The sequence below is a fragment of the Oenanthe melanoleuca genome, chromosome 4, assembly GCF_029582105.1.
Source record: "Oenanthe melanoleuca isolate GR-GAL-2019-014 chromosome 4, OMel1.0, whole genome shotgun sequence".
Taxonomy (NCBI): Eukaryota; Metazoa; Chordata; class Aves; order Passeriformes; family Muscicapidae; genus Oenanthe; species Oenanthe melanoleuca.
Genome location: NC_079337.1, coordinates 43,227,209 through 43,242,461, shown reverse-complemented (window position 1 = coordinate 43,242,461; position 15,253 = coordinate 43,227,209). Strand labels below are relative to the sequence as shown.

Here is a 15,253-nt window from a genome sequence, read left to right as displayed (position 1 = left end):
TAACACACCATCCCTTCCTCCAAAACACACTGCAAGCAATATGTTAATGTGTGCATGTTCTCACCATGGAACAGATGCACAGATCCTTGGTTTCCTAGGGGGTTGCTCAGTAATGCTGATAGTTCTGCCTGGGAGAATTATTTGTCTAAGGATATGACTTTTAGGAAGAAGAAAGGAGCAATCTCAACTTTTAAAACACATTACCAAATTAAGACTTTTTTCTGAAATAATTTTATTCTGGCATCAGAAGGCCTGCAGGAATAGGGCAGAATTAAAGGCCTCACATGATCTCATACAGACCATTTTGCCCTCTCCAGCTCCCATGAACACCATGGAAGCATGTGAGATTTCAAGTCATAGACTTGCACTGCTTACATAAATGCCTGCAAGGGCTTGGTGAAACCCCTGCCTTTAGACTATACCAGTAATCCAGGTGGGAATAAAAATTTGCCATTCAGAACTGCCCACTATGCCAAAATGCTTTATGTTATGAATTTCACTACTTTCTGCCAAAATTCAAATGGGCGTAAATAACTAACTAACTCAGTAAGGAGACTGAGAAAAGCTGTTCTAGTTTAATAACGTGATTATGAGGAGTTTCTGCACATCATTTTTGTTTTAATGGTTCAATACAGAAATTTCTTAATGTTTTTGGGATAATATGGATAAACTTGATATAAGACTCCAGCCCACTGGGAACTATGGCAAGAAAGACTAAACTGAGCTGAATTCCTTTAGAGGATATCTTTCCTTAACAACTCCTCATGTGTGCACTGTGTTACTGATTCTATGCTATAGGGGGAAAAAAAAAAATCTTTGTTTTACCTCCTGTCTACTCCAATCTTCCACAGCTCTCAGCAGCAAACTTCTGTCAGGGTACTGTGTAAGCACCTGACACTTCCACTGAATAGAAGCTTCACAGTTGAATTACTTGTTCATAGTATGACAAGACAAAAATGAGAGATTGCCTTTGGAGAATTTTCTGTTCTTGAAAAACAGTGAAGAAGGAAAATAACTCTATGGTCCCTTCTTTCCCAATTGAGAATGATTCCCTGAAATATTTCAGGAAAATAATATATTCATAAATATTCCTTGCTCCATTTTCTCCTTCTAGAGAATTTCTTCTCTTTCCAAAAAGTTCACATTCAAAGTCTGTATGGCACATGTCTCTGCAGTAGCCAGGGCTGACATTTCTGTAACTCACCCTGCTAGAGGACACATAGTATATGCTTCTTATTTTATTCATCTTATGCTTGATGTAATTAGAGAATACTTCCTTGTAACCCCTGAGAGAAGATTGCTTCAACATGGAAAATAAATGGTGGGAAAGCTCTTTTATCCATTAGTCTCTTGCATGTCCCCTGCCCAAACTTCTTTGTGCAACAGCAGTGAGTGGCAGTGCTCGTGAGCATGAGTAGACATGAGTTTGTCTATTCTTCCTATGAGATCAAGCATTTAAAACAGCTGGGTTTCCCCTGCTTTGAGAATTTGCCTCTCTAAGGCAGTGTAGTGCCAAGCCCTTAACATATTTAAAACTTATGATTAAACATTACAATAAGGATACCCTTTAGAAATACAAATGCATGAGAAGCAGGGTTTGGGGGCTAGAAAAGTAAAAGGTTGCCTTTTGGGGCAGGTTTAGTTTCTCAGTGTACACTTTTCTCATAAGCTTATTTCTTCACAGGAATAAGGCTTCATAATTAGCTTTTATAAACAAAGTCTTAACCTAGAACATAGATTTTACAAAGAGATTGAGCGTTTCAAAACTCACAGTAAATTTTCAAAAGTTGGCAATGCTGTCAAGAGCTTGATCATCCAAAATTAGATATCATGTAGTAAATTCCTCACTTTAGTCACCTTGTGGGCAGAAAGAAGAGAGGGTGCCCACCATGTTGCAAAAATGTGAGCTTCAGGTTGGTCTTTTTTTTTTTTGTCCAGAGTCAGAAGTTGTTCAGAATATTTCTGATCAGCTTTCAGGCAGAGAAGGGGCACTTGCTGGACTTGGCTTGTTTTGCTTGTAATGTAAATACTTGCTTTGTTTGTTTTATTTTTCTTGTCTTTCAGCAACAGTTGGCCAAAAATATAAAATTTGGGCAGCCTCCACAAATGACAGTCTCTGCGAGGAGCATGGGGGAAGCAAACTCCAGCACAGAGGATGATGCCTTGCTCAGCAGCCCCATGGAGACTGAGACCCAGCAGGACACTGTGATCTCAGACTGCAGCAATAAAGTAAGCACTTTAAATTGACATATCCATGGCACTGGAGCAGTGCTAAAGCAGCAGAGTTCACTGAGGTGTAGCAGATGTTTCCAGCCAGGCATAGCACAGCTCAGTGGGCTGTTTTATGGGGGAGGATCTCTCAGCTTGTGCTGCTTGGCCTGGTGGGAAGCATGCTCTTGGCATCCTGAGCCAGGTCACACACAATTACTGGTTTGAGTGTTTGCTCTGAGCTTCCAGCAGTGCAGACATTACTTCCAGTGCTGCTAGAACACAGTACATTTTTCTAATACAGAAAAAATTTTAAAATATGAACTTCCCAGCAAGGAAAGTTGTTCACAGCATCAAATACCAAAAAGGAAAATTTTAAAATGAGAGGTGTGTGAAGTCTAAATCTGTAATCCTAGGTTTTAGAGTAAGTATGCATATTTCTCATGGGTAAGAACCAAAGGTGAAGAAGGGAGAGAAGCATTTTAAATGCTCCCTAAAATAAAATTTCCAGTATAATTCAAATAATTATTCAAATTATTCATGGATATTTTAGTGCTGTGGGCATTTAGGTGTCCAGAAGGGTCTTGTTCAGACAGTGAAGAAACACGGTGAGTGAGGAAAGGTTTCTGGAAATCCTCTAAGGCAAGACTGGCTCACTGTGTTGCTGTAATGGCAGAGAGGAGTAGAGTGACAGCCTTCCATGCCTGGAGGAGGCTGACTTTGTGCCTGGGAACCCTTGGGAAAGGCATCCAGCATGCCAGTATGTACACACAGCCCTTAGGATGCTGGGGCACCAGGGCATGAGCCTCTGCTCGTGTTCACCAACACTAGTGCTGGCTGTGTGAAATGCAGAGGCAGCAAGGGCCCTGTGCAGTTCTTGCCTGTGCTCAGCCAAACACACAGAAGGGAGATTTATGGCTGAGCTGGCCCAAATTCTTCATCAGTCTTTAAGGGACAACACAGTTCCTCTGTGACCCCTTCTTTCATGGCTGTGGTTCAATCTGCCAGGGAGCAGGCAGGACCTGCACACCTCTCCCTTGGAAAGATAAAAATTATACCAAATTAAGGTGTATTTTTTTGCCTCACAAGTACTTCTTCTGGTGCAATAAATTAAGGTGAATCAAGAGCATCTCGTGTGCCTCAGAGCACAAGGTGTGCAGTGGGACTGTGGACAGGTTTTGGTGATGCACTGTCTCTACCCTGATGCTAGGTGAGTCTGTGCTTGAGATAAACACAGATTCTCTGCAGACAGCCTTCTTCTTGGGTCCTGCAGGAGACCCTAGTGTCATCTTTTTTTCCTTATGTGTAAGTAAGGAGAAAATAAAATCATTAAGACCTGATCAAAATCCTACAATGCTGTGCTCTTTTGTTTTGGAACCTGATTATCTTGCTAAGGAAGCCTGAGTGTTTTGCCTTTTGTACTGCTTCATAGACAGCAGTGCTTCAAGGAGCAGGGAAGACAAGCTCAGAGCATGTAGGAACAAGAATTGCCTATCCATCAGTCCTGAAGTGACAGGAAAGAGGGAAAAATCCTACTGTAATATACATGGTTTCAAAACTCCTTTGAATCATATTTACTAGATCCTTTACATTTTAATACTTGTCTGTGGTAATCTTTTCTAGTCTACTGACACACCAGATTTCTTGAGAAAAATGAATTTTCTTGGACCGGGACATGAAATGGAAGAAAAGGTAAAAAAACTTCTACACTTGGTTTGCACTGAGTTACATTCAAATTTTAGATATTAGAAGCCAGTTTTTGTTTTCATACACTATTTGATTGATCATCCAATATTTTGTGAATGCTGTGCAGTTTTGGAGCTATAAGTTTTGGAGTAAATAAGCAATAACTGAGATTGAGAAATCTTACGAGCTGATTGCAGGAAACAGCAGAACCCAGTCTCTGCCAGTCTTACAGCATTCCTCTATTTGATGTATTAATCACAGAGTCATAATTTTCATAAGTACTTCTACTACTTTGTTATGCCTGCATGTAATTCAATAAGCATATGCAAAATGTTCCCTCAGCTTTTAAGTAATTGGTTCCCTGATTAGCATATGTTTAACCTCAGAAGATTACAGAGCTGTCTTGAAAACAATGTATGTGATTTCTTTCCTTACAGAAGATGTTTTCTTTTTTTATTTTTTTCCCCTCTGTCTTCTTTTTCCATTTGTGTTATGCCAAATGCAAGTCTTGGGATGATAGCTTGATGACTTATGGAAGAGACGGATGACAGGCTCATTCTTACATGCCCAGACATACAGTTCCACTATTTATTCACAAAAGAAGTCTCACTGAATCACTTTGCTTGTATTTGCACTTTCTGAACCCAAGTATTTGAAGGGCATGAAAAATAAAGAAATAAAGCAGCCATCAAAGCCAGTGTTGTCTTACTTTAGTTTTTTGCTGTTTGGTGCTGTTTTGGACATCTCCACATGACTCTGGAGGGAAGCTTTTCCACAGGCACCGTGCCAGTCTGAGATCCAATGCTGCAGTCATCTCCCATGCAGAGAGTACAGCTCTGTAGCTGTTCTATTATGATGCTTAGATAAGTCAATCTGATTTGCTTCTGCCTAAAGTGTATAATCTAAATTATTTAAAGATGTAGATCTTATTTCACAGTAAGCAAAATTTAAAATTTCCCAGTGTTTGATGTTGCTTAAAACCCTGCCTGTGCCTTTTCCATTCCCAACAAGTTCAGAGTGGAGCTAAACTGTGAAAAAATTTCAATAGAATGGTCTAAGTAATTTTTATGAGGAAACTATAAAAATATGTAATACTGAAAATGGGAAAATATTAGAGCTGCAACTTATAATGTAAAAGTTTGTGATTTGTATAATGGAAAGCCAGGGCTTCAAATCTTTTCTGCTAATGATTCCTTTGAATTCAAACCTGCAAAGATGTGTGTGTAATTTATTTATTTATGTATTTATTTATTTAATGGAACAAATAGCTTAATAATGGTTTCTTGTGTTTGTGATACAAACAGGTCACTCCAGTTAAATCAGCTCGGCCAAAAAGACAGTTTTCCTGTTCTGGCACAATTGAAACAATCAATTTGGATTCAGTTCCTCAGGCTCTTGCTCGTCTAGACAACAGTGCAGCTAAGCACAAACTGTCGGTGAAGCCAAAAAAGCAGAGGATGTCAAGACAGCACAAGAGATTGACAAAGGTATTAAATGACTGGCCAAACAGCAAGAGGAGTGTGATTACTTTTGGATACAAAATAACCATAAATGAGTCTACCAGGATCTATAGACAGAGGACTTAAGATCTGACATTGTTATTTATCTGAAAGCCTAGCTACAGAGAAGATGCAAGAAAGTTTTAATATTGCCTGTTGAGACAAATACTACTTAAACCTGAAGTACTTCCACTAGGATTTTATATTGGGAGAGCTTTCTGATTCTAGTTTTTCTAGTAAAAGCTTTAGGTCATAATGGCCTGAAATTATGTGCTGCTGTTAATGCTGCTCTGATATAAGCAATGAGATGGTGCAAAATTTGGTTGGGAAAAAATCAGATTCTCTTAATTGGGCATGGGTTCTGACAGGGGTAATATCTTTGCCTTATAAGAAGGAATAAGACTTAAGTAATGTAGCTCTTGCAACAGCTATAGAGAGAAATATAAAATTGTAGCTTTGTACACTCACTGCACATCTCTCTTGGTTTTTATCCTGACATCTTATTAGTTCTGGTAAATGGGACAAGACTACTCAACTACACAGGGCCCAGGAGAGGCCACTGCCCTTCTGCACCACTGTACTTGGATTTATCACTCTTGCAATGAAGAAATTAAATTTAAACCTCTTGTTTATACAATGGTTAACTGGAGCTAAATGATGGCTTGACAAATGATAGCTAGACAGAGCATTAGCTGAGCTGTTTTCCTGAAGGGAAGCACTCTCCAGGTACAGAACAGAGCAGTATTCCTGGGAAGCTCTGCCTGTGCTGTCCATAAATGTTCCCACGGTTCCTACAATAGCACTGGAGTCTTAGCACAGATAATAAGGAAGATATCCTGGCTCAGGATTTGTGAAAAGAAAGCAAATTGTGTTTCCCTGGGGAGTGTTCTTTCCTGTTCACTGCAGAGCTTTTTTTCTGCAGGCAACAGCTCTGTCTCTGCAAGTACCAGATTTGCCATGAAAGAACTGGCAAAACAATGCCCCTAAGCAGGCATTAATTATTTCAGGCTTAAAGGATGGAGTTTTAAGTAGTAGTAGAGGAATGGGCATATGAAACTTATGCTCTGTTCCTTGGGCTTCTGCAAATTTGAAATGGCAGGTCTCTGTATACCAAATGGTAATTCAATATTTGGCATTATACTGCTATCACTCTTGGGATGTTTTCTTTCTTTTAAAGGCTATCATCCAAATAGGTGAGAGACATGGGATCTATGATGATGTAATCCATAAATTGGGAAGGGATGTGTTGGCTCAACTAAATAATGTTTAAAATTTATTTTTTTGTATTTGCAACTCTTTGTTCACTGTAAAGCCAACAGGCAATGTTCAGTAACTCCAAGCTTGTTTCCAATTTTAGGGATCACAAAGTTTGACAATAACAGAATTTGAGCCAGAGGACCTAGAAACTCAGCTGTTTGAGGACATATACCCCGGTTATAATGCACGCTTCACAGCAGACAAGCTAATCCAGGAGAGAGAGGAGCAGAAGCAGCTTCAGCTGGCAGAGGAAAAAAGAATTGAAGATCACTGGGGTATCCTTGAAGCTGAAAGGATAAGACAGATTGTAGAAATGGAAGAACAAAGAGAAATGGAAGAAAAAAGGTGCCAAGAACTTGAGGAGATGCGGAAAGAACAGGAAAAAAGGCGCTGTGAAGAAGAGAGGAGGCAATACCTCCTTGAAGGAGAGACATCTTTGAAAGCAGAAGAGCAAACATGCCATAAAGAGGAAAGAAGACTGATGAAGGCTGAAAAAAGACAAGACCTGGAGGAACAGATGCAGAAGGAGTTGGAGGATCAACAAAGACAAGACCTGGAGAAGAAGAGGCACTGGGAAGCGGAGGAACAAAAGAGACAAGAGCTGGAGGAGCAGAAGCTCAAGGAACAGGAGGAGCAAAAGAGACGAGAGCTGGAGGAGCAGAAGCTCAAGGAACAGGAGGAACAACAGAGACAAGAGCTGGAAGTGCAAAAGCTCAAGGAAGGAGAAACAACAGAGACAGGAGTTAGAGAAGCAGAGGCTCAAGGACCAGGAGGAAAAACAGAGACGAGAGCTGGAAGTGCAAAAGCTGAAGGAACAGGAGGAACAACAGAGACAAGAGTTAGAGAAGCAGAAGCTCAAGGAACAGGAGGAACAACAGAGACAAGAGTTAGAGAAGCAGAAGCTGAAGGAACAGGAGGAACAACAGAGACAAGAGTTAGAGAAACAGAAGCTCAAGGAACAGGAGGAACAACAGAGACAAGAGTTAGAGAAGCAGAAGCTCAAGGAACAGGAGGAAAAACAGAGACGAGAGCTGGAAGTGCAAAAGCTCAAGGAACAGGAGGAACAACAGAGACAAGAGTTAGAGAAGCAGAAGCTCAAGGAACAGGCAGAGCAACTGAGACAAGAGCTGGAAGTGCAAAAGCTGAAGGAACAGGAGGAACAACAGAGACAAGCGCTGGAGGAGCAGAAGCACCAGCAACAGGAAGAGCAGAGACACCAGGAATTGGAAGAGGAGAAGCACAAGGATCTGGAGGAGAAACAGAGCCAAGAGCTGGAGGAGCAGAAGAAGGTAGCACTGGAAGAATTAAGGCAACATAGGACTGAAAAAGACAGTCAAAAGGAAGAAGAAAGAAACAGGCTAAAGGAACAAAAAGAGCTCAAGAAACAAAATAAGGAGGAAATACAACGACAAGAACTAGAAGAGAAAGAGCTTGAAGAAGCTGAAATAAAACTGAAGCAGGAGAAAGAGCCTGACAGCCTCAAACAAGAGAAGAAACAGGAGGAACAACAACAGTATTTGAAGGAGAATGAAGAGACAGAGAAGAAACAACCCCAGCAAATGATGGATAAGAAAAAGAAACGGGAAGAGCAGAGGAAACACAAACTCACAAAACAAATGCACATGGAAAGTTCAGACTATATTCTACAAGATGAACTGAAGCAGCAAAAGGAACAAAATGGACGTGAATGGAACAAGCTGAAAGAGCAGAAGGTAGACACAGAAGGACAAAATCCTCAGCCAAAACAAGAAAATTCCTTGGAACAGCCAGAGGAAAAAGATCAGTTGTGTTCCGCTGGAGGGGTTGCTAGGCATCCAGCAGAGGAAAAGCTCCAAGAAGAATCAAGTTCCCAAAAAGTCAAACAGCCAGAAAAAGGGACTAAAACAGCAGAAGAAATGCTAGCCCAGAAACTAAAGAGAGAAGTTGAGGCTCAGGAGCAAAAGCGCATAGGGGAAGAACTTCGATGGCAAGAGGTAGATGAAAGACAAACAGCATCCAGACCCTTCACATTTCAAGTGTCTTCTGGAGATAAACAGATCATATTTCAGAAAGTAAATCTGAGCCCTGTTATGCCCATCAAAGGAGCAGGACTCTCTTCTCCATCTGTCAAAGACTGCAGGGTGCACACTACCAGTAAGGGCTCTCACTCCCTCCCATCATCTGTGTGTGTACCCCACACAGCTATTTTGGTTACTGGAGCACAGCTGTGTGGCACAGCAGTGAACTTGAACCAGATTAAGGACACGGCTTGCAAATCATTACTCGGCTTGACAGAAGAGAGGAAAAATGTGGATATTCCCTCTCCAGAGAAGTCTGAGAGAAAAAAACAGGATCCCAAACCCAGCAGCAGCAAAATGAAACACGCTCAAGAGGCATTGAACAACCAGGCTGTACTGGCTGAGTGGGCCTCTATCCGCTCCAGAATCCTGAAGAATGCAGAAAACAACAAATACAATGAGAGAGACCGGGTAGCTGTCTGCAGGCACAGCGATGACTGGACACCCCGAGGACGCGGCGCTCCCCACGGCAACTTGAGGAAAACCCTCTCTGCAAATGCAAAGTTCTCCATTACACCAGCATGGCAGAAATTTTCAGACGTCTCAAAAACCAGTTCAGATGCTGAGAATGCAAATGTGGCAAAAGGCAACGAAACAGTGGCTGTGGGGAGAACCACTGGCTCATCTGCTGATTCAAAGGAGGATGTGGTTTCCACTTTTAAGGATAACTTAGCTGAAAAGCCCAAGGAGAAAATGGAAACCCATAGGGAAGTGACAGACAACACTGAAGGCTGTAAATTTGCTAAGGATCTTCCATCATTTCTTGTTCCAAGTTTTCCACATTCTATGGGGAAGGAATTACCCCAGCCAGAACTTCCCAATGCTCATGAAAACCAGCAGAATAACAGCACAAAAAAAGCAGATAAAACACCACCAAATGGAGAAGAAAATGTTTCGCCTTTTGGGATAAAGTTACGAAGAACAAACTACTCTTTACGTTTTCATTATGATCAACAGGCAGAGCAAAAGAAAAAGAAAAGATACAGTGCAGGAGACAGTTTTGATGGTGTGCCTGACCCACTCACCTCAACAGAAGGTGAGAAAGAATCCTCTGTTTTCACTCCACAAGAAAGTACTTCTCCTGGCACTGGGAGAGCAAACACTCCTGGTAATTTAAAAGACTCTTCAGTTACTGTGGTGGAGTATTCACCACCTGTGGGCACATCAGTGGTCTCACCAGCCACCAGCCAGAGTGCTCAACATGCTCATGAGAAACCAGCATGCAAGTCACTGGTCCCACAGAAACCTGCTTTAGCTCCAAAGCCCACCAGCCAGACCCCACCACCATCTCCTCTCTCTAAAATGAACAGATCAAACCTGTCTGAAATGCTGGGGCAAAGGGTGGTTAAAGCTGAATCAGATGGTGGCTGGAGAAAAGAAGACAGAGCAAATGCAGCCCAACCCATACCATCCAATGACTGCAAAAATGAAGAGGAAGAAATCAAAGAAAAGAAGTCATTTTTCCCATCTCTAAGTATTCCATGGAGAGAAAAAAATGACAAAAAGCCTGAACCATTGAAGAAAGGTATGTATTTTTCAAAGCAAATTTAGCTATTGTCTGCATTTCCAAAATGAGATACTTGAGGTCCAGAGAAAGACATTTGGTCTTAAACTGTAACTTTTACCTAGCATGTTACCTGTGGAGGACTGCTGCTGTGCTTAGGGTTGTGTGAATAAGTGTGGATTCCCATGCCCACAATTTAATTCAGAAGCCCATAAATTCAGTGTGACCAGTGCAACCTATATAAGAAAGTTAATTTCAAGGAGGTAACAGAAGTGTATGTGTGTGTGTGTTTTTCTTTGGCAGAGATGCCTCTAGTGAGTCAGGTGATGGGCTCTGTGGTCCATGGATAATGGTGTTATCAGAGCAGATGGTGTAATTTTTAAAATCTACATTCTGCTGCTTCTCTTTTTAAAGAAATGTTAATCTAGCTTCAAAATTACTAAGATCTAGGTCCCCTTATCCTGGGGAAATTCTTTATTTAAACAATGCAGCTGGGCACAGCAGTCTGTGCTTGAGGCAGTCTTCAGTGATGAAAACAATTAGAGTAGCCATAATGTCTCTTCAGAGGAGAGCTGAAAGCCCCTGTGTCCTGAAATGGTACTCTGTACAAGAGGGAAAATTACCCTCTCAGAGTAAGGACACTCAAAAGACTGAGGCAGGAATTCAGCATTTCATTGGGAAATCCCAATTTTTTCATTCTTGAATTTTTCAAACATCAGGACACTTCTAAAACAGTATCTCAGTGGAGCTGCTGATTTATTTATTTTTTTCCCCACACATAAAAAAAAGGGATACATTTGGACAGCTGGGTGAGTGTGTCGAATTAGGTCTTATTCCTGAGGCATAAAATCTGCTTCAGGATTTGTCATGCAGTCAGCCAAGGGCTGTGACTGACATGGCATTCAATGGGCTTAGCTCCAGCATTTTCACCAGGCAGAGAAGTTGTAGGGGTTTTCTCAAGACAAGAGATGTGCATTACTCAATCAATTCTTGTCATGTTTTCTTTCAGAAAAGCCTGTCCTTCAGAGCAGACACTCTTTAGATGGCTCAAAATTGTTGGAAAAAGTGGAAACTTCACAGCCACTTTGGATTACATTAGCACTGCAAAAGCAAAAGGGATTTCGTGAGCAGCAAGCTACGAGGGAGGAGAGAAGACAAGCCAGAGAGGCAAAGCAAGCGGAGAAACTGGCTAAAGAAAATGTAAGCAATCTTTAAAAACCTGCCCATTAGAAATGCTGACACCATAATTATAACTGTTAGATAATTTTGTTATGTGGGCATATTTTTTTTATGTTTGGTAAAACTTCAAAAAAGCTAAAATGACAAGGAGCAAAAAGTATTCTGAAAGTCTGGAGTTCCCTCTTGCAAAACTCAGACCTTCAGGAGAAAATATGGTGCAATAGTTTAGTGTAAACTCTGATGAAATCAGGTGGTAGTTAATAACAATCATAAGCAGAACTACTGTGCAGGGGATGGAACAGAAAAATTGTGTGCAATGAGATGTTAACCTTTAATTCTTAGGGAATAACAGCTGGAATATGCAATTACAGATGAATATTAATAAGTCTGGATTTATTTTTATTGCAGCTCATAATATTTGGGTAAAATAGAGATGAACAAAAGAAATGAACAGTCATGATACATCCAAATGCCTAAAGTAGGCACTGAATTCAATCACTTCTTTCCTGTTCTCTAAATAGCTATTTACTCTCCATGGCTTTCTATTAGTAAGGAAACACTTCTACTTACATTACCAAAGTGATGCTGGAGAAACAGTGATGTTGTATATAGATATCACAGATGGGAAAAAGGGAGAATATGTGGGTAACTAAATATATTTTGCTGTTTGTTAGGAGGATCAAATTTCTGATGGATACATGCATAACCTGAGACACAGACATCTGATGGAAGAAAACAGCAGTGGGTGTGAAGTTGCCCACAGATGCACACTATGTTCCATTGCTGTATTTAACAGGGAGGGCTGGCTCAAACTCTTCAATATTTCGACTTAAATGACAACATGACAAATTAAACTTTGTGGTGGGCTTTTTTACAGTCTTTAATAACTCTTGGTTTTAGAAGTATCAGTGTTGTGATCCTTTGCCAAAAAGGAAGGTTAAGGAAAGGACAGGCAATGAATGAAAGCATCAAGTGTGTCATCTCTAACTTGTAGCCATTACATGACAGACTTTCTCATTTAGCAGTTTTCCTTCTCTGTTCTAGGCTGCTGTAAGTAATCAGTCAGATAATAAAAGCAGCAGCAGCAGCAAAACAAGCACACTGCAGAAATCTACAACTCAAGAAGGAGAGAAGAAAATTGAGACTGCTGTGTCAAGACTAGAAAGAAGAGAGCATCTAAAAAAGTCGAACACCCTTCCAACTTCTGTGACAGGTACACTTGAGAGATTCAGATTCACTCTAGGAATAATGCACTTCAGAAATGGTATTGCATGTTTTTGAAAGGGAATGAGGAGGTTTCCTTTCCCTCATATACTACTGCTAGAATTACAAATGCATTCCATAGAATAACACAACTTATTCCCACCTCATGGGCTGGCCATTGTGATGGAAATACATAATTTTAACAGGCTTTTACCAGTCTCCCCAAGTTATTAAGGCTGCACTGCTGCAATTCCTTAGAATTGCCCCAGTTCAAGTTAACAAAATTAGGCTGTCTCCCCAAGCCATATCCAAAGGTATTTTTGGAACATGACTAATGCACATTAGAGGGATCTGATTTACCATAAATTGCAATTGCAGTACTGCTTTGCCTTTAGGTTGGGGGTTATAGCAGACAGGGAGTTATATTTAACTTCTACAAAGTATATTTGTGCAGGAAATGAAGCATGTTGTGTTCTCACACCTCCCAGTTTGTCAAGGAGAAATATTCACCCCCTCCAATACTGGGAACTAATATTCTCATTTGAAAAAAGCAGAAAATAATAATTCAATTGAAGGTAGTCTGTTGCTTTGAATCTAGGACTTCTCCCTCCCAGTCAAATATTTGGCATAGTAGGTTGGAACCAGAACTTACTGCTTTATCTCTCACTTCATTCAAGCTGAAACTATCCCACATTCAAAAGGCAGGCAAATTAAAATTAATACTTCCTTAAAGGGCATATTTGGGGTGGCATGAGGTGATTGTTGAAATACGGACTTTCCTGTATTTTTCTAGCTAACATTAGTCCTAGGGAAAAGGTCTTGGAGTAGATAGGTGCTGAAGAAACCTTTTTAAAGTTGTGAAAGTAAATAGCATTTTTGAAAGCAAATACATGCGTCAGCTGCATCTATTCAGTACCACTCTATGCCAAGAATGGTGAAATGAAACTATTGAAAGCCATGAGGTCACTCAACTGATTTATTAAAGGCTGAACCAGTGCTACTCCTGCATTACAGACTGTCCAAACTGAAAACCCCCTGCACCTGCCTATATTCAGTCAATTCAGCAGCTGGATCTGCACACTGCAGCTGCACACCACAGAGATGGCCCTGAGAACTTCACTTGGAACATCTTGGGTTGGCCAAATGACCTCTAAAGGTCCTTTCCAACCAAACCATTCTAAGATTTTACATAAATTGCCCAAAACATTCATGCTGTACAGCATTCCTGTCGAACTCTAAAGGGGCCCTACCCTCAAAGACTCAGCATGGTGTTGCTGTGCTGTGCATGGTCAGTTCTAGCAGAAATCAAACTCCATCACAACAGATGATGCCAAATTAGATCAAAGGGCCAAAACCCAATTATCCAAGGTCATTCTGTCTGCACTAGAGTGACAGTTCAGAAGGAAATTGAAGAGAAATTATCAATTTTGAAATATCTAAAGTGAAAGCACAGAATTCCATTGGCCCTTAAGAAATAGTGATTGGATTTCCCTGTGATTACTGACTGTATTTGGAGCAAGGCAGCCTTTAGCAACTGCACATATATACAAGTATTTGTGGGAAATAAGACTGATTTGGGCTTCCCAAATCAGTTAGAAGAGCATTTAAGACAGAAGACCAGCCCAGGATATGTTTAAAATGGAAGTTGCTGAGTCCTACTCTAAAGACATTAAAAAACACCCACAACTGAAGGTGGTGTATTTCAAAATTGCACTTGTGCCTTGTACAACAGGAACTGATAAGAGTGTGGAACTTTTAAAATAGACTTTTAAATTTGAAATAATTCTATTTAAAAGCATAGTATTTAAAATAATTAGCTTTTCAAAGTGTCCATCTACAGAAATTGCTGCTGCTACTGTTCATTTACTTGCAGATAAAAATATATGATTAAAGATGCACTAAAAAAGAAAAATAGAACATTTTTTTGCATCCATGCAATTTTAAAGCTTCTACACAATTTTAAAGCTTTTATACACATTCAAAACCTCAAAATGAAATGCAACTAAAAGTAATTGGGAATCTGAACATTTAACAAACAATAAAAACAACTTGCCTCCTAAAAAAGAAAATGTGTAATTGGGGGGAGGGGATTGAGTGAGGAGTTATTTTGTAACTAAGATTTTTAGAGTTACTCCATATGTTTAAGACAGGATTCATTGCTATTCAGGTTGCCTTCGAGGGCATTCCCTGTCTCAGAATTTATTTTCCCATTTGACTTCTACAATGCTTACATGGTTCTGCTCTGTGAAGTTGTTTCTAAGAAATCATTTGTTTATTAAACACATTTTCTTGTGCAGACAGCTGTTTGTCTTACACTGCTCAGAAGAAAATGTGGCAAACAGCTAGTGGGGAAATCAGATTTCTTTCTTTTTCTTCTTGGGCAGGGTTAACTGAGGCAGGAAGCTATAAGACCACCTTCATCTCTGTAAAGGGAATCTAAATACTACTGAATACAGGTTTACAGGTGTGCAGCAGCTGCATTATCAAAGAGTAAAAAAAAAGCCCTAGCTTTATTTCCCATTGTATTCTATGGTGCAGACGTAATTAAAATAGTTTATTTAATAAGGAAGACTAGCAAATTGGAAATGTTTTCTTTGGATGTCACAAAGACTGAAAATTTTGTCCCTATTTTTGTGAGTTAGACTACTTGGAATAACCTC

At 40.2% G+C, this 15,253-nt stretch overlaps 2 protein-coding genes across 2 annotated transcripts in view; both read left to right on the top strand.

Moving 5' to 3' along the window:
• The window catches only part of SRD5A3 (steroid 5 alpha-reductase 3), a 390,804-nt gene that overhangs the window by 346,233 nt on the left and 29,318 nt on the right, over positions 1-15,253 (top strand). The window lies entirely within an intron of this gene.
• Positions 1-15,253, top strand: part of CRACD (capping protein inhibiting regulator of actin dynamics) — a 124,220-nt gene that overhangs the window by 105,928 nt on the left and 3,039 nt on the right. The window contains exons 6-12 of the mRNA XM_056490186.1: positions 2,065-2,229; positions 3,832-3,900; positions 5,199-5,381; positions 6,751-7,178; positions 7,369-10,232; positions 11,221-11,411; positions 12,435-12,603. Coding sequence (XP_056346161.1) covers positions 2,065-2,229; positions 3,832-3,900; positions 5,199-5,381; positions 6,751-7,178; positions 7,369-10,232; positions 11,221-11,411; positions 12,435-12,603 — 4,069 coding nt within the window. The remainder of the gene's footprint in view (positions 1-2,064; positions 2,230-3,831; positions 3,901-5,198; positions 5,382-6,750; positions 7,179-7,368; positions 10,233-11,220; positions 11,412-12,434; positions 12,604-15,253) is intronic.